At 42.3% G+C, this 24,274-nt stretch overlaps 1 protein-coding gene across 1 annotated transcript in view; it reads right to left on the bottom strand.

Annotated features, from left to right (window-relative positions):
* Window positions 1–24,274, bottom strand: part of LOC308620764 (BCL-6 corepressor-like) — a gene marked incomplete at its 3' end in the record, with an annotated part of 48,354 nt that overhangs the window by 9,080 nt on the left and 15,000 nt on the right. The window contains exons 5-6 of the mRNA XM_081240675.1: window positions 22,472–22,628; window positions 20,925–21,044 (exon numbers count right to left, since the gene is read on the bottom strand). Of these exons, the coding sequence (XP_081096801.1) occupies window positions 20,925–21,044; window positions 22,472–22,628 (277 nt within the window). The remainder of the gene's footprint in view (window positions 1–20,924; window positions 21,045–22,471; window positions 22,629–24,274) is intronic.

Raw genomic sequence — 24,274 nt, forward strand, 5'->3', positions numbered from 1 at the left:
AGCACTGGCTCCTGGCTGCAGTACCAAGAGCCTTTCATCCACCCGGCTCAGAGTAACAGGGAGAAAAAGTAGAAAGAATGAATTAGTAGAAGAAAGAAAGAGAGAGGGAAAGAAAGGAAGAAGGGAAGAAAGGAAGGAAGGAAGGAAGGAAGAAAGAAAGGAGGGAGGGAGGGAGGAAGGATGGAAAGAAAGAAGGAAAGAAAGGAGGGAGGGAGGGAGGAAGGAAAGGAAGAAAGACAGGAGGGAGGGAGGAAGGAAAGAAAAAGAAAGTGGAAAGAAGAAGGGTGGGAGGGAGGAAAGAAAAAGAAAGAAGGAAAGGAGGAGCGGAGGGAGGGAGGGAGGAAGGGAGAGTAGGAAAAAAAGAAAGAGCAGGTAAAGTAAAATAGAATAAAGTATGAAATATAGTAGCGTTATTAAAATTAGAAAGTAATTATTGAAAAAAAAAAAAAAACGGACCGATAGAACCCTGAGACATATGGTGGAAGCAAAGCTATACAGAGAGAATCTTACACAGAAGATTACACATACACATTCACAAAAAGAGAGCAGGGGGAAAAATCAAAAATCTTGCTCTCCAAGTCCACCTCCTCAATTTGGGATAATTCGTTGTAAAAAGAGGAAAAGGGCGAGAAGTCTGAAATCTTGCTCTCTAAGTCCACCTCCTTAATTTGGAATAATTCGTTGTAAAAAGAGGAAAAGGGGGGAAAGTCTTAAATCTTGTCCTCAAAGTCCACTTCCTCAATTTGGGATGATTCGCTGTCCATTCATGCACTCCACAGACGCAGGGCACATCAAATGGACCGTGGAGCTTTAATCCGCTGCCTCCGAGGCTGCACAGAGAGATTTCCCTGCCTCTGCTCTCACAGCTCCCGGGTCTCAGCCTTGGACCTGGCCCCGCCTCTGCGCGTAGGTCGCCGGAGGGCGTCCGTTCTTCGCTCAGACAGGACGGGTTTAAAGGAGCCGCTGATTCGGGGGCTCTGGCTCACTCAGGCAGAGGGGAGGGAGGGGCGCGCAGTGTGGGGCGGGCCTGCGGCGGCAGAGGCCGGCGTGACGTTGCAGCAGCCCGTGGCGCTCCGTGCGCTTTCCCGGGAAAGCCGTCCCCGGGTCTCGGGGACCCCGGCAGTGGCAGGGTGCACAGGCCCCCCGGAAGGCGGGGCGGACAGTGACCCGCGCTCGCACACAGGCCCCGCGGCGGCGGCGGCAGCGGCGGCGGCGGCGGCGGCGGGCCGCGGCGGGCGGCGGTGGCGGGCGGCGGCGGCGGCGGTGGCGGGCGGCGGCGGCGGCGGCGGCGGGCCGCGGCGGCGGGCGGCGGTGGTGGCGGCGGCGGCCCACGCCCGTCTCCGAGGTCCGTGCCTTACCCGCGGCTCGTGCCTGTCTCCGGCGCTTCCCCAAGTAGCCCTCTTAATGCCCTCTCCTCGCGCACCAGGAAACAAAAGGGAAAAAAGTCTCTTGCCTCTTCAGCAGCTCCAGACCCTTTCCCCGGACTCCCTCCGGGCTAGCCGTGGTGCACTAACCCCTTCAGGCTCTCTTCCTGCCGCCAGCCCCAGTCCTCTCCCTGCGCTCCGACTGAAAGCCGATACCCGAGCCTCAGCTCCCAGCCCCGCCCGCCACGGCGGCCGAGCAGACAAGCCTCTCGGGCTGGTGTGTGCCTGAGGGCACCGGTCCTCTGTGCCAGAATCTCTCCGCTTTGCCCTCCGCACCCCTGTTGCTGTGCTCTCCTCCGCTACTCCGAAGCTTTCCCCCTCCGCCACCTGCAGTCTCCGCCCGCGAAGGGGCTTGTAGTGTGTAGAAACCTTCCCCCCTTCACGGCTCCCTCCCACTGGTGCAGGTCCCGTCCCTATCCTATTGTCTCTGTTTATTCTTTTTTTCTTTTGCCCTACCCAGGTATGTGGGGAGCTTCTTGCCTTTTGGGGGGTCTGAGGTCTTCTGTCAGCGTTCAGTAGGTGTTCTGTAGGAGTTGTTCCACGTGTAGATGAATTTCTGATGTATCTGTGGGGAGGAAGGTGATCTCCGCGTCTTACTCTTCCGCCATCTTCCTCCGGGGTCCTGAAGCATGTCCTTGCCTCCTATCACACTGGAATCCCATCAAGCCTTCAGGCTTCCTACCAGCTTACAGGATGGAATCTGCTGGCGTCTCCCCGCTTTTCCCCTCCATTAATGGCAGGGTCCCAATGTGTACTTGCGACCCATGCTTTTCTCAAACCAGTGCTTCTCCCGTTTAGCGCGCGCCAACCCCCCTCGCGGGCTCCTTGCAAAAGACTCTATTATTTTTATTATTTTATTATTTACTTATTTGTGGCTGTGTTGAGTCTTCGTTGTTGCATGCAGGCTTTCTCTAGTTGCGGCGAGCGGGGGCTACTCTTCATTGAGGTTGCTTCTCTTGTTAGGGAGCACAGGATCTAGGCGCACGGGCTTCAGTACTTGTGGCACGTGCGCTCAGTAGTTGTGGTTCACAGGCTCTAGAGCGCCAGGTCCATAGTTGTGGAGCACGGGCTTCGCTGCTCCGTGGCATGTGGGATCTTTCCGGACCAGGACTCGAACCCATGTCCCCTGCCTTGGCAGGCAGTTTCTTAACCACTGTGCCACCAGGGAAGTCCAACTATTGTTATTTTGAATTCTTCTCCATTTCCAAGTAATACTCTTCCATGACTATTTTCTCACTAAATTGGAGGCATTATCTGTTCACTTTCTAACTTACTAATAAGTAAGGGTTTAGTTCCTTTACACTCTTTCCTATGTCCACACTGCTAAGTTATGTCATCATGAGTTATTCCAGTGCTCATGATCTCTGACTTGTAGTCATATACTTAAAAACCTACATTGTTGATCAACCAGAAACTCTCTCAACGTCACGCTTTGTAAAATGAGGACATTCATACCATCTTCCCTTTTTTCTACCTCCTGTCTATCTTCCAAACCTAGCTTTTACGTTGTCAAAGTTGAAATTTATATTCTATGTGCAGTTAAGTCTTCTGTTATTTGAGAGTCAGTACAGAGTAAGGTTTAAGAGAACAGGCGGAGAGCCTGAACTCAAAGCCTCGATCCAACCTTAAATTAGGTACAGCCTGGGCAAGTTCCTTCCCTGACTTAGCTTCCTGTTCTCAAAAGTGGGAATGATATTAGCACCAACCTCATAAGGCTATTCAGAGGATTAAATGAGTTAATATATGCAAAAACACTTAGAGCCTAATATATACTAAGTACATACTAGTACACAATACATTTCAGTACATACCAAGTTAATACTAATACATACTAAGTATAGTTTACTTTAGTTATTTGTGATTACATGCATGTTGACAATAAAAGCTGCAAACCAAGACAGTATTGCCATTATTACAATGAAATTAATATTGCCCACTGCAGATGTACTGTGTCTCTGTGTATAGACTACACCTCGTTCCATACTGTGCCAGTGTCACTGCCCTTGTGCAGGGTGACCACATACCCCAAGCCGCCTTGGGCTGTTCCAGTTTATACCTGTTGTCCTGATGTTACAGCATTAGAGTGCCTCCTTACACTATTGAAGTGTAAGGAGTTTGGACAAGTTCCGGTTTGGACAACCAATTAGACAGGTGGTCATTACCCCTGTGTGTCACTGAAAAGGGGGACATCTATAGTGTCAAGTTGAAGTGGATTCTTCCCTTCCTCACCAATAGTAGGTTAAAAATCAACCATAGTTCAGTGTGCTTCAGCTTTATGTCCGTATAGCCTTTTCTCCTCTGGAGTTCAAGTTCCTTCTCCTCTTCCTCTCCCTCCTCCCTTCCAACAGTGCCTAACACCTAGTAAGTACAATATGCCTCAAGGTGTTTCTAAGCTCTCAATCACACAATCAATAGAAGCCTCTCCACTCTAGACTAGCTGCAATCTGCACTGAATCCCCTATTACCTTCCTTCTTGGTTTATTGCCTCATTTTGCTGGATTATGTCTATAAATAGCTTAAGGTGTAGCACAGGAGGTCAATTTTTCAAATTTCTTTCTGTACAAAATATCTTCTTCAGCCTCCACGTATGACTGATAGTTCGGCTGGATACAAACCCCTAGGGTGAAAATTATGTGCCTGAAAAACTTTGGAGGTATCTTTCTAATGCCTTCCAGGATCCATGGTGCTCATGACAAGTATGATAAAGTCAGATTGTAACCTTTTTTTTTAGGTGACCAGTATTTTTCTCTCTGGAATGGATGTATCCTCTCAGTATTTTATTCTATTTTAATTTATTTTTTAAGTATTTGAAAGTTTCACAATGAAGGGTGCCTAGGTATGAGTCTATTCTTGCTCATCTTGCGTAACTATTTTCAATCTGAGGCCTGATGTCTACTTTCAGCTGTGGGGAATTTTGTTGCCCTTTGACAGCTTCCCTCTATTTTTTTTCTGGGTCTGGACTTTCTAATAGTAACATGTGGGATCTCCCAGATGCAGCCTCTCTAACATATTTCTATCACATTTTCCATTGTGTCTTGCTTTTTTATATATTGAGAAATTTTTTTAATTCCTACTGAATTTATTTCAGCACCCATATTTTCATTTCCAGGAGACCTCTGTTGCTTTCTGACCATTCTCCTTTTCATTAATACCCTAGTCTTCTTTTATAGTTGCTAGCTCTTTTTAAACCTCTCTCAGGATACTAATTAGGGTTTTTTCTTAAATTATTCTGTTCCCTAAATTGTCCCTGGTCCTACTAGGATATGCTTTCACTCTTTTTCCCCCTCTCTCATGTTGTAAGCTTTACTCAACTAACAGGCAAATGACACTTATTTTCTATTTAAGAATGAGCGCAGAAAGCTCCCTGAAGTCAACGATTGATTGGCCTCTTATGCAGGAAGGAGCGGGCAGTAACAGTAATAGGATCTCCCCCAAACACAATTTTCTAGGGTGTAAAAACTCACACTAGCTGCCCCAGTTCTCGCCAGTTTCACTGTTTTCAAAATGAAATCATCTCATTTCAGGAGGGTGAGGGCGGGGCTGGGAGTCCACTCCTCCAAACACAACCCTTCAATGAGCTCCCCTATTTCAGTCACACTTTTAACTAACTCCACACTCTCTCCTACATGCGCATCAAAGCGCGGAGCTACTTCTGCAGGTGGGGTCAGAATCCTCCTCAGTTGCACGTGGTCCCTGTGCATATTCTAGGTGATGCTTTTCCTCTGTTCTACTGCTTCAGTTTCACACTCTTCCACTTGTCTTCTGTCTTTCAAAACTATGTTGAAATCTCTTGATTTTTGTGGGCATATATACTTAAACACTTTGATACCATCATTGTAGTGTCTTGTCAAAACAGAGAAGAGCTAAAAGGGTTCTCAGTGCATTCTGAATCTGCTATTCTGTGGTCCCAGTGTTTAAACTTCTTGGATTTCCCCAGTGTCTATTACTGCTTTTACAAATACAATCTCGTGGGCTATTCGTGAAGGAAATGAATACACCACAACTAAAATGACAAGGAATGCGGGTTAGATGCTCTAGGGTCTTGTCATACTCTGCCATTTACTAATAAACCACTTACGTTCTACAAATTGTAGGTGCTCATTTATAAAACGAAAGGGAGTAACTCTACATGAACTATAGATTTCTCATACTCTAACGTTTCATAATTTTCTAAGTTCTTTTCTTAAAATTTCTCTATATTATCATTAATTTTAATTAAAAAATAAAAACCGGGGCTTCCCTGGTGGCGCAGTGGTTGAGAACCTGCCTGCCGATGCAGGGGACACGGGTTCGTGCCCCGGTCCGGGAAGATCCCACATGCCGCGGAGCGGCTGGGCCCGTGAGCCATGGCCGCTGAGCCTGTGCATCCGGAGCCTGTGCTCCGCAACGGGAGAGGCCACAACAGTGAGAGGCCCGCGTACCACAAAAAAAATAAAAAAAATAAAAAAAAAAAAAATAAAAACCTAACTCTTTTGAAAATCAAAGAGTAATTCCCATAGTCCTACAATAACGGGATAATTAGTTCTGAAACCTGTCAAGTGTCATGTTTCATATGAAGAGAAAATCATATTAAATAATTTTAAAAAATTAAACATGGACTTTGTAGCACAAAGACAAGGTCCCCCCCAAATGGTGTTCCTTTATTTACTAGAAATGTTCAGCTCTGCATTAAAGTTGAAATAAAATAAATATATTAATTTTGAGGTGCAAAAATTTCTTATGAAAATCAATTTTTCTTTTCTGTCCATACAAACAAAAGTATGGAATGACATTAGAGGTCAGGTTTATTTGGTAATAGAATGAAGCTTCTTGATATTTTTGATTTTAGGAAAGGAGAATATCAACATCGAAACGTTTTTCAACTTTACTTTTATTTAAAATGAGGCCATATTTTCCTCTTATAAAAAGAGAGTTCAACTAGAACTGTCCATTTTCTCATCTGTAAAACAAGAGCACTGAATCAGCTGACTGTATTCATTCAGAACTCAATTTCCTTATGATCACTAAGGTTCTCCCTAAATCTAATATACTAAGGTTCTAAGGAAAGGAAAATATATTACTAACGACATGTTTTGATTTTAGTTTCTTAGAGTTCAAATGTCCACCATTCACCTTGGTCTAAGCTTAAGGAACCATTCAAGGGGATACAATGCAGGTGGGAGGAGAAAACAGAACCCTCACACAAGCTGTGCTGTGTTGCAATCAGCCTTCCGTTTGAAAAATAATCTTCTCTATAGCTTTAAAGTGATAACTTTGTACCTGCAATGCTTCTTGTTTCAAACGGATTTTCTCTGGCTCCTCCTGAACACGTTCTGAGGAATCATCGACCTCTTCGATTTCTGAGGAGGAAGGACTCCCTACTGTCACAGTCACAGGAAATTCTGATGGACCTGAGTGTCACAAGAAGAAGATAGGAAACCACAGAGTTGTTACACTAAAGTGCAAAGAAAGAAGACAAGATTGTATAAAAGACAACACAAGCCAGATACCAAATATCCAAATATTAGAGGACATTTAACAAAAGTGATCTGAGGTATCATTCTTTATAAATGTCTCTCACTGCTCTTTAGTGTAAAACAGGCAATGACTAAGTAAAAGTACAGGAACTTATTTTTGCTATGTTACTGTACAGACCTCTGTTGTACGTGGTTAGGATTAGTAATGGGAATTGCCCATATTATTTTACTACGTTTCTTTCACAGAAGCCAAGTGAAGATCCAAGGTAAACATTTTTTCTCAGATCAACTTTATGCTGCAAATGAAAAATTTATTCTTCACCATCAGACAAAAACAGTCTGGAAGAAAATGTAGTTTTTCAGAGGAAAATACATCAGTAAAGGGACTGATGAATAATCAGGAAGTCAACATATCTAAGCTGTGAATAATAGACATTAGAATTTAAAAAAATAAATCACATACACATACACAACTAAAACTGACCCATCAAAAATTTCATCTTCTCACCACCCTTAAGCCAAAACTAGGGCAACAATTCTCCCAGCAAGCTTCACTGCCACTGCAATGTTGTTCAATAGGACATTTCCAAACATTTAAAAACTGACCTGGCCACAACCCCATAAAAGTCTACAGATCATAAAGAACTGTGCTGGGATTATATAACCACGCAGAAGACAAGTCACTAGGACATCATTTTGACAACAAGCAGCAAACCCTGCAGCATAGGAAAACCCTAACAGGAGAACGAGGTGCACACCCCTCTCTCTGGGAATGCAAGGCCAGGACTGACACCCAAAATGCTCTTCTCTCAACCTCAGCAGTGGTGCCTTTCACAGAGCAACTATGCAGTCTCCCAAGACCACTGGGAAGGAGAATCTGATACTGACAGTATTAGCTTGCCATGAGGCCATATGCGAGAGAATTTGTGCGGCCTTGGTGAGAGAGCAGAGGTTTGGGAGATGTTGCTGTATATTGGCTTTCAGATCAGGAATTTGTACATATAGCCCGCAAACAACGTTTCTTGAAAACATGTGAACATTCTTGAGTATGACAGCTCCATGTGAGGGGTCAGAAATGGCAGTCAAGTTCGTCTCACTGGGTAACAGCTGATTTGCAGACTGGAAAACAGGATTCCTTGTTTACAGACATCACCACAAGGCTGCCCGTTGTGTGCCAAATCCACACAACTACACAGTTGCATTGGGAGAGCGACCAAACATGTTTTACATGGATTTATTTCAGAGAGGGAAATGCTTCTTGTAAGGCTCTGTCAGTTTAAAAAGCAAGAATGACCATCCACCTTTCCGAATTCAAGCCCTATATATCATAAATATGATAGCTACACACCACCAACTGATTACATACATCACGAGCTTTGATGAATGGAAAGCCCCTAAAAAGATAGCAACAAAACGAAGTTAGATCTTCATGTAAATACATCACCAGTTAAACCCAGTTAATACAACTATTTAGTAGTATGAACAGTATCCATATAGAATTGTGTATAAAAATAAATAAGCTCAAAACAAGGACCTGGAGGGCTCTGCTACGGAGAAAACAGAACAGAATTCAGCCTACTGGCTTGGTAATAACTCTCTGAACTGCTGAGAGGCCCCTTCAGCTCCTGTGTTCAGGATGGTTGAGATTTCAGTCTCTCTTCTTTAAATGGTGATATTAATCGTTCTCTAATTTACCACCCTGTGTGACGAGGATGGACCTGCGATTAAGTGTCTCAGCAAGAAGATAGGAAACCACAGAGCTGTGAAACTCAAGTGCAATCGCTGGGGATTCAACACTATAGTTTATACAACAGCAATTCACATTACCATTTGCAAAAAAGTAGTCGGTTGTCCAGTGGGGATTAGAAACATCCATTTAACATGAGCAACTGAACAGATATTTTACACAGTAACTACTTCAAGTACTATTTAAAATCAATTCTCTTTGTTTTCTTAAGCAATTGTTAATCCCCAATTTCCTGATTACTACCAAGTAAGTCACCTGAAGATCATCTAGAGCCATCTATTTCACTTAGCAAGCCTAAAGCTATAATTCAACCATTTTATTTACTGTTCTGTGACAAAAATTACTATGAACAGCTATCCCCTGGATAAGAAATCAGGTAATGCTAGTTTGACTCACTAAATCTGATTTACTGAGTTAATAAGCCAGTTGATTTAGAATAGGTCTAATGCATATTTTCCATCCATTCTGCATTAAACTATTTCCCATGCCTAAAATGTCTTTTTTCCCATTCGTACGTATCCAAATTCCTACTTCTGTGCTGTAGGGCTTCGCTCAACTACACCTGCCTTTAATCAAACTTTTCTCACATGCACAATTGGTGATCATTTTAGTCTCCTCAAGACTCCCACTGAGTTACCTCTGTTGTGACACTTGAGAAACAACTTGAAACTCCCAATTACTTTTAATTTTTCTTCCTTAGAGCGCTCATTAGGCAGAAGCCATGTGTGAGTTACCTTTTTTCCTCTACACAAAATACCAGAGACCACCCACATAATACAAGTTCCAAAATAAAGAACTCTAAATGACTGAAAAAGACAGGGAATGCAAACAGGTTACCTGTTGCTTTTTGCACTTTCTGCAGGACACAATGGCCGGAAACCAGACACTCCAGGTGGTAGCGCTTCAGGAGGGTAACATTCTTGACCAGCAGAGTGTTTCCTTCCATTACTTACAGGCTTCTTTGCGGCCAAGACTACGTTTGACAAAGCATGAAAACAAGGAATCAAGATGCACCAAAGGTCTACAGAGCAACTGTCACACGTGCACACGTCGAAAGGAATCAAAAAGGCACTTGACAATGATGCCAAGCCCATTAAAAAGAGGATCGGTTTTGTACAAAGGTTTTACAAAAGCCAGCATTTTAAAAAAATATAAGTTCTCTACAGTAACAAGTTATTTTAACTAAAACAAAAGTATTGAGATGTGCAGAAATGCAAAAATAAAGTTTAAAAAAAATCCCAAAGTATGATACATTTTATGTATCATGCAGAAACACTCAAGTTTCCTGAATCTTAGAACACCTTTGGCATTTCTGAATCTCAAGGACACAGAAACACAGATACACCCATGACTTCTGCCAAACAGAATCTTCAGAAGTAGACCAAAAGTTAAATTTAAGATGAATTTTTCTATGTAAAAACAATACAAGTTATAAGGCTGCAAGTTGCTGGGGGGTAGGTGAGTCAATTTTACCCTCCTATAAGCCTGTCAACCTTCACTGCTCCTTTGATTTCATATAGAAAACACACAAAAAAACAAATGAAACCCACTGGATGAAAGAGTGAAATGTGGAGACTTACCCTATATTTCAGTAGTAAAGAGGCAAGTATCTTTATAGGAAACATTTGGTTGCAAAAACTAGACCTACGTGTTAATATTTTACTTAGAACAAGCCATATATTAAAATTCACATTTAAATATTTAATTTGAATTTACTGAAAACAAACATCATAGGTTAAAATGGTTATATTTATCCTTCAAAGCTACTGTATTTTATGTTATTTTATTTATTTATTTTAATAGATCTTGATTGGAGTATAATTGCTTCACAATTCTGTGTTAGTTTCTGTTACACAACAAAGCGAATCAGCCATATGCATACCCATTTCCCCATATCCCACCCTCTTGAGCCTCCCTCCCACCCTCCCTATCCCACCCCTCTAGGTCATCGCAAAGCACCAAGCTGATCCCCCTGTCCTATGCTGCTGCTTTCTACTATATTTTAGCAGCATTAGGATGCAGGGTAAAATGGAGTGTATGCGGTAATACAGGACAAATATTTCATAGAGTGTAGCTTATTGATAATCACCACACGATCCTGTGTGATTTACATGCCTCTTAAAAATATATAGGAGGGCTTCCGTGCTGGCGCAGTGGTTGAGAGTCCACCTGCCTATGCAGGGGACACAGGTTCGTGCCCCGGTCCGGGAAGATCCCACATGCCGTGGAGCAACTGGGCCCGTGAGCCATGGCCGCTGAGCCTGCGCGTCCGGAGCCTGTACTCCGCAACGGGAGAGGCCACAACAGTGAGAGGCCCGCGTACCACACACACACACACACACACACACACACACACACAAATATATATATATATATGTATTAAAATTTTTTTAAATTACACTTTTCTTGTTAGGAGATTAAAAAATTTCTAATAAAAGTTCCCATCTTTTATTAGGCATACATAAGTACAATATAAATGTGACACAATTCACACCATTATTTCACCCCTATACTCACCTGGATCTAGGTATATACCCAGATACTGATTTGGCTTACCTCTATGTCTCCAAATAACTGAGGCAAATACAAAAAAAAGCCCAGGAAATAAAATTACTCTTAAAAGAGCTCAATGAGCTTGTATACTTCAGTTACATTTCCACTTTGTTTAATCATGCTAACTAAAAAAAAATGTTTAACTGTTCTCATTCCATGATGCCCTATTATTCTGTACTAATTTTACAGAATTCCTAATATGTTTTACATATACATGTTTTATTTATTATATCTATCCATTTCTAATATCATAGCAAAAGTCAATGTAGCTATTTTAAGAATGCTTTACATATGATATAAATTTTTAATAATAATATTAGTGTGATATCACAAATCTTAACTTCTTTGAATGTACTATTTGATTATTAAAATATCACTCTCTTGAAATAACAATGGGCAGACGATCATAAGCTTTTTTTGACTTCATAAACACTCTTAACAACTTATTTAATACACTATTGTCCAAGCAAGTTGATGAATAGAGAATCAAAAACATACAACTTTAATTAGAAAAAAAAAGCTGTATTTATGAAGATGTTTACAATAGTTTGAGGTTATTTCCAATTTTTCACCAATTTAAAAACTTGACCAACTCAATGAAACCTTGTGAATGCAATGTTAGAAAGTATAACTATGAATCACAGAATTTAAATTTAGTATGAAAAGAATGGCAAATTATATTGAAGCTATGTGGAATTATGTGTATAGACAGCAGGAAGAGAAAATTAAAAAAAATAAAAATAAAACCCAAAAATCTTCAAACAACACATTTTTTAAAATTTGTGGTAAACGACACAAAACAGAAAATTTATAATTTTAACCATTTTAAAGTGGACCGTTCAGTGATATGAAGTCAACAAAGTTTTAAAACTTTCAGAGGGCACCTGAATAAAAGATGTGTTGTCCACTGGTGATTTTAATGTATCTGGTATATAACTAAAGTCACCACAAAACTCTTTCTGGGAAATTGGCAGATCATAAACATAAACAATATGCTTTTTATTAAACCTTATTGTTTTGCTGTTTCAATATTCAAATTTACTCACAAAAAAGAGTCAGTTTCATTAGATTTGGTTTCACAAATGCTGCTCCTGCTATTCATTCTTATCACCAAAAAAAAAAGACTATGTGTGACTAACGATAATATGTTACAGAAAATAAAAAGTTAAAAGGTTTTCAATCTGCATATCTGGGAACCTAAATTAAAGCATCACACAACATTTTCAAAAACAGAAAAGCCATTTGATTTGACTCAAATCTTAGTTTTAAGATGGCAGAAAGTACCTTGATAATTTTCTTTTAAGAAAGAAAGAAAACCAAGCCATTAAAGAGAAATTCTTCCGAGAGAACTGAAACATGTTATATACCTCTGACTTGGCACTCCTTCCATCTGGAGAACTTGTTTGGTAACTGTTTTCATCACAGAATGACCTAAAGTAAAATGAATTGAAATTAGAGTAATTATTTTCCAATGAGTGGCTATTTCCATTTAAAACCCAAAGCCAACTAATTATTGCTTTTCCCAGACATTTAAATATGAAATCTACATTATATAATTATACACTTATTTCCCCCTTTGTGTATTCTAATTTCTTCCTCAGAAACCTAAGATGCCATCTTGCAGACTGCCCACAGTGGCTACTATTTTGGCAGCAGCAAAGGTCAACTTGAAACATTTTGCATCTAAAGTGGCTTTGGATACCTTTGGATACAAAGTACAGTCTGAGCACCGTCCAGACACTTAGATACCTAAAGAGCATCTAAGATATCAAACCAGGGCATCCAAGATAACAAACCAAGTCCTGATATTCCCTCAAAAGCTGCTCCTCCCATCAGCCCCCTTCTTCTAAGGGATACTACCCAGTTGCACACATAATCATCAACGACTTGTCTCCGTGTTACTATTTCCTTCATACCTCACATCTATCTGCAGGTCTTGATAGCTACACCCTCAAAACACAACCTGAATTCAACCACTTTTCACTTGCTGCAAACTTCCAACCTAACCTAGGCCATAAACATCTCTTATTTGGAGCACTGTGATAGTCTCCTAACTGGTCTCCCTGTTCCTCTTCTTTTTTCTTTTTTTTTTTTTTTTTGCGGTACACGGGCCTCTCACTGTTGTGGCCTCTCCCGTTGCGGAGCACAGGCTCCGGACGCGCAGGCTCAGCGGCCATGGCTCACGGGCCCAGTCGCTCCGCGGCATGTGGGATCTTCCTGGACCGGGGCACGAACCCGCGTCCCCTGCATCGGCAGGCGGATTCTCAACCACTGCGCCACCAGGGAAGACCCCTGTTCCTCTTCTTTATCCTCCCAAGTCCCTTCTCTATACCAGGTCACCTTATTCAGATACGATTTGGATCATGCCTTTTTCCAGTTCAAACCCCTCTACTCATTTAGAATAATCCACATCTTTACTCTGGCCTTCAAGACTTTACAAGAGCAGACCCCTGGCTAGCTCCTTGACCTCATGTCCTACCACACTCTTCTTCACTCGGTACTCTGCCCAGATTGGCCTCCTTGCTTTTCCTTAAATACTCCACCCACCTACATGCCTACATACTCATTGCCTCCTTGTCCTGGAATGTGCTTACTCCACATCTTCCATGGCTTGCTCCTCTCTTCATTCAGGTCTCCGTTCAAATGCCACTTCTCCAGTGAAGCTGTCCCCTAACAAACCTATCCAATGGAGTCCTACCTGCTCTCCCTCACTCTCCTTACATTAAGATACTTTTGCACTTCCTACTCTCTAAAGTTACATGACTTATCTGTTTACTCATTTCTATCTGATCTCCTTCACTAGAATGTAAGCTCCATGAGGGCAAGACTTTTGTCTGTCTGGTTCACTGCTTTATCCCTAGTCCGTAAACCCGTATCTGGCACACAGAAGATGATTACAAAATTACTTGTGAATCTGACAAATGAATAAAGTACTCCTGGCAAGAATTCAGAGGTTGCAAAGGAAAGAAAGAATGGTCTTGGTGGAAGCAGCCTTAGTATCTAGGTTCACCTCTATTCAGAGTAGAGATAAGAAAAATTGACAAGTATAATTCACTTTAATTAGTACAGTAGCTGCTAAAAACATAAGGGAAGTGCAACACTAGAAAAGTACAGTTGAAGCTTGAACAACATGGGTTTGAACCTCACGGGTCCACTGACACACGCATAGTTTTCAATAAATAGGTACTATCGTCCTACATGATCCGAGGTTGGTTGAATCCACAGATGTGGAACCACTGACTATAAACTTATACCCAGATCTTCAACTGCGTAGGGGTCGACACCCCTAAACCCACGTTGTTCAAGGGCCAACTGGATATGATGAGGAAAGTTAAACACATTAAGTTTTAAAAAACTGTCAATACCTGAACAAATTCTTTTTGTTTTGCTATGTGTTTATCAATTTTAAAAAAGTGACCACATACCAACCAGCAGATTTTTTCTTATATCCAGAACGAGCAGAGTTCTGTTGGTTTCAAGGGCCTTTAGTAGAGCCTTTGCTCCTTCACTGGTGAGGCCGCACTGCTGCAGGTCAAGTGCTTTCGATGAAAGACAAAAGGTCACTTGCTAACTCTACAGATTTAACATATAGACAACTCTCATTTTCTCACGTGTGGAAGAGTCCTGCACAAGACAAGTCATGGCAGGTTTGTAATTTTGGGTATGGAAAAAAACAGAGACATATACGCACACACATAATGCATAATCCAATTTAAAAACCTCTTCTTGGATGTGCAATGATAACCCTGGCTTTAGTACCAATAGATCAGACAACAGATTTTACAATTACAGAACTGAAGAATAACTGTATATAACCTATGAGCAAAAAGCATCACAAAATGAATCTCAGTTCATAATTAGCAAGGGCGGCAGGGGCATGTAAACCTCACAAGCAAAACCTGGTGGAGCTCAGAAATGCACTGCATTCTTTTGATCATGATCTTCAGCTCCAAATCACACTTGAAACTAGTTCAAAGGGGAAAACAAAATAGAAGAAATGTAATAACTGTTAGTTTTAGAGGAAAAAAGACAAGTCTAAGAGGATACAAATAATAAAAACTTTCAACAATGTGTGAATAGAGCATACTAAAAACCTATCATGAAAGTAGGATGGTCAAGAACCCTCGCAGTAAAAGGTCAGACAAAAACCAGAAAAACTGATCATGAATTCTAGTAGTTCTGGGGCTGAACAACCTACTCATTTAAACCAAAGGGATCATCACTAAAGCGCAGGGATTAAAAAATATTACATGAAAGGAAACTATCATGAGTCTTTTGTTTAAGTGTTGTGTGGACCATCACATTAAAATAACTGGAGTCTTTCAACACCCCCATGACACACAGAAATAGCAAGTCAGACATACGGATCTGACAGGATATGATACAACCCTTACAAACTCTCACTACAGAAGAATGGACACAGGGTATAATTAACCAAATAGCCAAATTAATACAAACAGCCAGTAAACCTCACCAGTCAATCAGATGAATACAAAATAAAACAAAATGTGGTTATTCTCCTATCAGATGAAGCCAAGATTCTGTAAGAAAAGCCTTTAAATAATGTCTATACCCTTTGGATCCAAAAACTCTCTTTCTAAGAATTTAACCAGAAGAAATAGTCAGAGATATAGGTAAGGATATATATCAGAGTACTATTTGTAACTGAAAAACTGGACAAAGCTTATATACAAGAATGGATAAGCTATGTGCACTGTGGCATATTCATATAATGGAATACTGAACAATCACAAAAAATGATGTAGGAGATGCAAATTTACTGACTTGCTAAAATGCTCATACTAAATTAATTGAAAAAAGTTATAAAATTTGGAGTAATCCCACTTGCATAGAAAATGGAGAGGTACTCATTTTTGTAGTTTCACATTTTTTTACAAGTGCTACAGGCCAGTGTTTGTGAGAGGCAGGCTTCCCATCTACTGTTGGGGTGGACTACAAATTGGCATAGCCTTTCTGGGTGGTAATTTGGCCATGTGTATCAAATGTCTTAAAAATAGGTCACACTTAGTCATTCCACTTGTAGTACCTTATTCTACAGAAGTAATCCCGATGCACACAGAGATGTATATACAACGTATTCACATTGTTTCTGACAGGGAAAAGCAAACTGTCTAAATAGAATTGCAAAGAATTGATTAAACTATGGGACATCAATACGACGCAATACTACATGATACATCATTAAGTGAAAAAAGCAGGCATATGAAATAGCAAGTATACTACAATTCTATTTTTGTAATCCCTAAGTGTACATATATATTTGTAGAAAAAAAAAGACTGAAAGTATATACACCAAAATGAACAGTGATTATATCTGGGTATTAAAATTATAGGTAATTGTTCTCTTGTTACTCTGTATTTTCTGTAAAGGATATATGCAACTCTGAGAGAAAGTTGAAAAGCAAAATAAAAGCTATCAGTAAAATGAGGCTTTAAAAAATCCTATCACAATAGTATCATGCCAAAAGCTAAGCATATTTCATATTAAAAATTCAATATTTTCAATTTTAGAATTTCCCTCTAAGCCATAAATCCTCACTAAGAGATTCTGCCAAAGCACTTGCACCCAGGTCACCAATGAGCGTGTTGCAGTTCAGAGTGATGCGCCTCAAACCAGCCATGCAGTCAAGATCACGTCTCCTGGAATGAGGACTCTCAGCCCAGGTTTCTTCATGCCTTCTGGTAGTCGGATACTTCAAAGATTTAATGGGATGAAATTAAGATGCTTGAATAAGGAAACAGGGTGTGCCTGAGTATGGCTTATTCTGTCAGAGATTTACACACACACACAGATCAAGCATATATGCCAGGAGCATCAACCTGAGAAATTCAACAGTCACTTCTGGTTTACGAGTCCAGTGACCCAGATTCTGCTTGGTCAGTGATTAGATTCTAGCCACTGCATTTCCTGTTTCTGAACACTTATGCAAAGTTGGACAACTCAATTACAGTCTATGAATTATTTTCCTTATCTTCTAAGTCAGGGAATTGGTTCTAAATTCTATCTTTGCTGAGGCCCTATATTTCATCATCCTGTCCTCCAATGGCCTCCAAACACCTGACTGGGCAAACCATAAGAAAACTTTTTAATATGCATCTTATTTATTAACAAATTATATACACAAAGTTCCATACCTATAATTTATGTACATGATAAACTACACAGATTTTTAAAAATAATACAAAGGTAAAAATGTTCTAATATTTTCTTTTCCTAACTCCTAAGGCATTATTTTATTTTACTTATTTTTTATAAAGATTTATTTATTTATTTGTTTGTTTGTTTGTTTGGCTGTGCCAGTCTTTAATTGCAGCATGCCGGATCTTTTAGTTGTGGCATGTGGGCTCTTAGTTATGGCAGGCACTTGGGATCTAGTTCCTTGAGCAGGGATCGAACCCAAGCCCCCTACATTGGGAGCACATAGTGTTAACTGCTGGACCGCCAGGGAAGTCTCAAGCATTATTTAAAAAACTATATTTACAAAATGTATCTCACATGCTACCTAGGGTGTGCACACAAGCTTTAGAGGCCTGGGCTATGCAGAGCCAGTTTGATGTACCTTGGGAAAATAATGGTTTGACATTTAAGCAAAAGTACTGTCCTGAAGACATTCAATTCTTTATATTCATAAAGTAAATTTTGGTAACAGGGAACACTGACTGTCAATGAAAAAAGTCTTATTACATTTCTGAAAAAGTAAAAGACTCAAAGTGCCTTTGTTACTCTAAAAGGAAAATCATTAGTGTCATTTTTCTATTAACAATAACTTATTAAAACTCCAAGCAGAAACAACAGCAATCACTTACACAGCGCTTAGTATGTGCCAGGCACTATTTATACAAATAAGTGCATTTAAACCTCATAAGGAGGCATAGAGGTTAAGTGATTTGCCCATGGTCACTAGCTATGAAATGGGAGAAAGGGGATTTGAACCTAGGCCATTTGGCTTCCGCACCCAAGTTCCTGACTGTTTTCTACCTCAGGGGTCAATGCACTTGCCCTGTATAGGCTCAAAGAATTTTTCAATTTTTAAAATCTAAATTTAAACATTTCCAGATTTGTGGGCTGTACAGTTACTGTTGCAACTACTCTGCCCCACTGGTGTAGGGTGAAAGGAGCCATAACTACCATGTAAACAACGGGTGCGACTATGTTCCAGAAAAACTTCCTTTACAAAGCCAGGCGACGGGCTGCATCTGGCCCACCAGCCAGAGTTTACCTATCCCTGATCTGCACCATCAAACTATTAAAAAGCCTTCATGTCAAATTATTAACTAACTTTAGGCCTAAATACAGTCATTATAACCACTGTAAAGTTGTTAAGGCATTATTTTAAAAACTGTATTTACAAATTGCTGATGTACTGACTTTTATTAGTTTAAAAACTACAACAGCTAATAAACACTTGATTCATTTAAGTCTTGAAGACTAGAATGGCATAGTTTCTTCAGAGTATTACAATAAAAGTTTTCAGTAAAAAAACATTCATAAAAGTATTATTAGGTATTATATATTAAATCTATTTCTAAAATTAAGTGGACTATCTTTACTAAATGGTAGAATCGCAAACTGAAAACTGGTCACATTCTTTCAGCAAAATGAAAGCTGCGCTCACATGTATCAAAAGACAAAAATTAGGGCTTCCCTGGTGGCGCAGTGGTTGAGAGTCCGCCTGCCAATGCAGGGGACATGGGTTCGTGCCCCGGTCCGGGAAGATCCCACATGCCGCGGAGCGGCTAGGCCCGTGAGCCATGGCCGCTGAGCCTGTGCGTCCAGAGCCTGTGCTCCGCAATGGGAGAGGCCACAACAGTACCACACACACACAAAAAAAAGACAAAAATTAACTGCCCTCTGTATCAATATATTAATGTGTTTCAATCACATATGTTTTCATGAAAGTTTAAACATAAAATCACCTTTAAGATCTAGGCCATGGGATCGGCTCCATGCCATGACAGAATACACCCCGTGAAGTTTACTTAACTTGTCTTAAGTGTGATAGAATTCTTTATACCTTGACAAATAACTAAAAGGAAAAAAAAAACCCACACACACAATAAGATGAAGAGCCTATACATTTGTCAATCTTGACTTATTTGCTTTTCTTGAGTCAGTTGGAAGTTTATAGCCACATTCTCAAAATCATTAACTACAATCTTCCCAAACAGGTAATTGACAAACAGATGCATTCTAAAACTTGTCAGTAACAAAGTGCTATTCCAGTTTACAGCAACAGTTTAATTCTATTTAGATACTAAAACTGAATACACTGAATACTGCAAACTTTATTGCCAACCACTCAGCAAAGTACTACATACCTTTTCAGATATAGGAAAAAAAATAAAATAAAAAGCATACGACTCTTCCTATTTTCATTTCCACAGATACATCCCAATCTTAATGATCAATCAGCGATTTAAACGTCAACTATAAACCCAGTATACTGCTGCTATGCAGTGTACTAGAGCAATAGAAGAGAGAGGACCTCAAACCCTCTGGTTCCCTCAAAGTCAAAGGCAGGCTTCCTGACCCCTCCAGACCACTACTGGACACAGGGAAGGCACACTAATGTTTCAGGACCCCAACCAACAGTCACCTGCTTTGTGATTACTTCCATGACACACCCTCACCAACACCACTGAGTTTGCTGCTCCTACGGGACGTTACATGTATTTCCTATTTTAACACATACCACAGTGCATCATAATTATGATTTCAGATAGATGTTCTAACAATTGAAAGAGAATGATGACTTTTTTGCTCTTTACATCTTGCTATTTCCCTTCCCATAATATTTCTTGAAGCGAAACCATAAAATATAGACAAACACAAAAAACAGAAAATATACAAAACGTGTGCTTTGCACCTTAACGCAAACTTAAGTAAAATTAGTTCTGACAGTATCCGGCATGACAAACTTCCATGGTACAAATGAGAATGGACCAAGGTTTGAGCAGGTACAGGAGACAATCCAGGCATGAACAACACCAAGGAAAGGTAGACAGGAAGTAACATGGTGTGTAGGAAATCACGAGACCAGTCTGATGGGAAGAGACTTAAACAAGACTGAAACTCACTTTCTAAACCTCCATCTCCAATTGGACAATTCGCAGGACACAGGTGCACCAAAGTGGCCAATTTATTCAATCCCTTTAATATGGAGAAAGAGTTTAAAATTTTACTGGTTTGATTTGCCCCAAAAGCAACTCTCAACAGTTATGGCCTCTGTCGTCGGAGCTTTGTATGAAATTAAGTCAAAGTGTGGAGCTCCTTTGCCTTTTTTTTTTCTCCTTAAAAAAGAAAAGAAACAATTGTTCCGAGTAAAAACAAACATATTCCAAAGCATGTGTACACTGAAAAGTAAAGAAACTTTATTAACAACTTCATAAAAACTGACTTAAAATTTTAAAAAGAAAAAAACATGTTTTGAAGTCCTTCTGACTGGAGTCGTGTCTCATAGTGTCCTTTCTTTACAGAAATAGTCGTATTAGGACACATATGCACAAGGATTAACACCATGAAACACTGTACACGGCGGGCCCCGGCGAGCTCACCAGTCGTCGTCTGAGTCCAGGTCTCTGGGGAGGATCCACTCCACGGATGAGCCCAGGAGAGTCTGAAGCTCGTTCGTGAACTCCACCAGATCTAAGAGCTCCTTACTTTCCGGATTAAAGGACTCCAGGTCTTTGGGGCAACAGAATAAGAGACTTGCTGACACTTGCCAGCAGAACTCGGCCTCTGCGATGGTGACAATTTCCACATTTGGGAAATTGCAGCGGAATATGCAGGAGGACATTTGCAGTTTCTTGAGCAGGTCTGAGAGCAACAGCCAGTTACGACGCCTACACCAGAGAAAGGACAGTGGTTTGAGTTTCCGGCAAAATTAGAGGCGCTCCCAACTATGAACTACCCGTCTCCTGGCGGTGAAAGGGCCTGCTCCTTCCACTTTGATTACCCCACCCCCACCCCACTTCTCACTGTCCTCAGAAGATCTACTTCTTCTTCTTTTTTTCTTTAATTTTATTTATTTATTTATTTTTGGCTGCGTTAGGCCTGTTGCTGCGCACGGGCTTTCTCTAGTTGTGGCTCACGGGCTCTAGAGTGCAGGCTCAGTAGCTGTGGCGCACGGGCTTAGTTGCTCCGTGGCATGTGGGATCTTCCCGGACCAGGGCTCGAACCTGTGTCCCCTGAACTGGCAGGCGGATTCTTAACCACTGTGCCACCAGGGAAGCCCGGAAGATCTACTTCTAGCGGGGGAACTCTGGACTCATGTGCATGTGTTAAGAGACCACCTAGGGCGGATCAGCCAACTTAGACAAAAGCAGGAGCAGCGCCCCTGAACGAGCCTCGTTGCAGGCCACCCCAGTGCTGCCTTGGCTCTGGCCACAACTCAGGTCACCCCTCTCCAAGTAAGTGCACCCCGTTCTAGTCACTGGGGAAAACCAGTCTGTATGCCAACCCAAGGGAGATGGCAAACACCTCTTTGACCTCTCCTCTCCTCCGGCCCTCACGGAGAGAGCATGAGAAACACTCGAGGTCACCTAGCTTTCCTTGCCTCTCCCACACCTCCAACCCGCCCCTCAATGCTGCCGGGAGTGAGGCTTTTTCGAGAAGGGAGGTGGTACAATCCTTCCTGATACCCTGCCACGCTTTATCATCTCTATCCCGAATAGAATGTCACCACAAAGGCAGACACGTTCCCAGCCTCAGAGTCCAAGGAGGATGCTACTCCTTAAGCACCGGGGTCAACACACAGCAGAGCAAGGTCTCCTGATGTGTTCACTCCAAAGGGTTGGTCATGGGGCACAGTGGCCCGACTGTGGGGACAAGACTCGATCTAAGCAAATCTGAAGACACATAAGATCCCAGGTGCCACATACGGCTTTCTCTAATCTTATACGAGAAGACGGTACACATCAGTATCGTCCCGTGGACCTCACGCGCCTTGGACGGCCCCTATGGTAGCCGTTTGGGGTGGATCCCTTCCCCAAGAGTTTACTGACTGAAACTGTGCAATTGCAGTCGCTGACTCCCGTGTCCTTTGGGCTCTAGGGGTGTGTTCCAATGAGGGCAGTTGGCTGGGGAGCCCTCCCACCCCACAAACTTTTCTGGAAAAGTTCCACTGCATTATGTGAGGTCGGTGGACACTTGGTGAGGGATTCACTCACCCCCCAACCCAGCCACCCTCATCTGCTGAAGGGGATTTCTAACTCCTGCCACCCCACAGAACAGCTGGGCTGGCTCTCGACCACATGCTGGCCACGCTCACCCCTGAGCGACGGACACCTGGACGTTATAACACGACAAAACGGGGTCTTCGGAAAATTCAAACTCCAATAGGTCACCATAGGCCTCGTTGCTGTCATCCTGGTCCTCCGGTCGTGGGGGATTTGCTAAAACATCGTAACCACTTTCATCATCTGGTTCTAACCGGGGGGGGGGGGCGGCAAACAAGAGAGAGGTCAGTAAGCTGGAGCAAGATTCCAGCTGTTCTCCAAAAAGGACCCTGGAAAAATTCTTTCCCAAGCAAGTCCTGCTCACAGCATCACCCCCACCCCCACCCCCACAAGCCCAGCTGAAACGAACAAGGCTGCTCACCACACACACAGCTGCCAGAGAACTCCGAAGAGCAACCGGGGCTACCGTCGTCAGGAGCCTGCAGGTTATTTAAACAGTCTGCAGAGAGAGGGGGAGAGAGAGAGAGAGAAAGAGAAACAAGATAACACCTGCTGGTAAGAGGCAAATGCTGCTGGAGTTCGGGAACATCTCACGCTGGGGCTGGTGTCACCTCCTGACAAGTCCCACTGCACACGCCTCCAGGTATCTGACTGAAACCTCCCCACGCGTCCACCCGCCTTCCTGAGGGACTGCCCGCCTCACCGCCCCAGCCTGCCAAACAAAAGCTAGCCTGGCTAGCTAAGAGTTTTCCAGCCCCCCACCTTGCAAAACTCAAAGTATGTATCTCTTCTTTGACAGACTAACATTGGGCCGCTTTTCCCGGTAAAGGGTCACTTAGAGTAAACGGGGGGTGGGGGTAGGGGGAACGCAGGTGAAAGGCTGTGAAGTCACCGTCTAGATGCTTGAACAAGACCGTGTCTTGACCTCTGCCGTACCTGTTAAGAACTTCTCCAGAAGTTCGCTGTGGTTCACTTTCTTGATGGTTCTACCTGAGTACGTAGCCAGGGTAGCATCAGCACCGTAGGAGAGGAGCAAGCGGACAATTTCGAGATGATCATTCTTGACAGCATCGTGGAGAGGCCTAGGAGAGGTGCGGAGGATTACACCTGTGCACGCGACGCTTGCTTCTAAGGACACGGGGCAAAATCGAGCGTGTGCGGCCAAGCCTCATAGGCGCGCTATTTCACCGAGGAGGTGAGTGTACGGTCGCTGCGACAAATTACTCTGTTATTTCAACACATAACCCTTTACGGGACAGGTGAAGGGACCATCTCAGGCCTCATTCTTCAATGCAAATCTCTCTTAATGCATGGCCCAAGGAGGAACTCAGGCCACGATGAAAACGTTTCCAATGAACTTAAATAGTGACAGACTGTATGAAGGTAACATACGGCGGGGTGGGGGGAAGAACCCCAGCATCACGGAAGCAGATACGACAAGCCATTGTTATACCATTACAAACAAAACCCAAAAAGTGCAGTTTGTAAAAGAAACTAGGGGCAAAGTGGAACCTCTCCTGAAACCAATTTGGAGATGAGTGATCAACCCTCTCGCCCAGAAGCAGTCGACAGGCAGGGCGAGTTCTCAGGAGGATACAGAGTCCTCCTGTCCGTGTCCACTGGGGTCAGGAACACTGTCCGCAGTCCCATCCAGAAAGGATGCTATTTGGAAACCATGAACCACCAAATACCTTACGGTTTTGCTCATTTTATGACTGTCAGGAAAGCCCCAGTGCCCTGCCTCGTGGTGGCATCCCAGGTCCAACCAGGAAGATGCTTGGGCTGACTCACACCTGGGCCTCTGGCCAATAAACCGAGGTCAAGGACAGAGTGGGGGTCAGGCCCGGGGATGTGGGTGGACACGGCAGGTCCTATCAAGCCAGTTGCCACTGGAC

The sequence above is a fragment of the Mesoplodon bidens genome (assembly GCF_964165515.1).
Source record: "Mesoplodon bidens genome assembly, chromosome: 7".
Taxonomy (NCBI): domain Eukaryota; kingdom Metazoa; phylum Chordata; class Mammalia; order Artiodactyla; family Ziphiidae; genus Mesoplodon; species Mesoplodon bidens.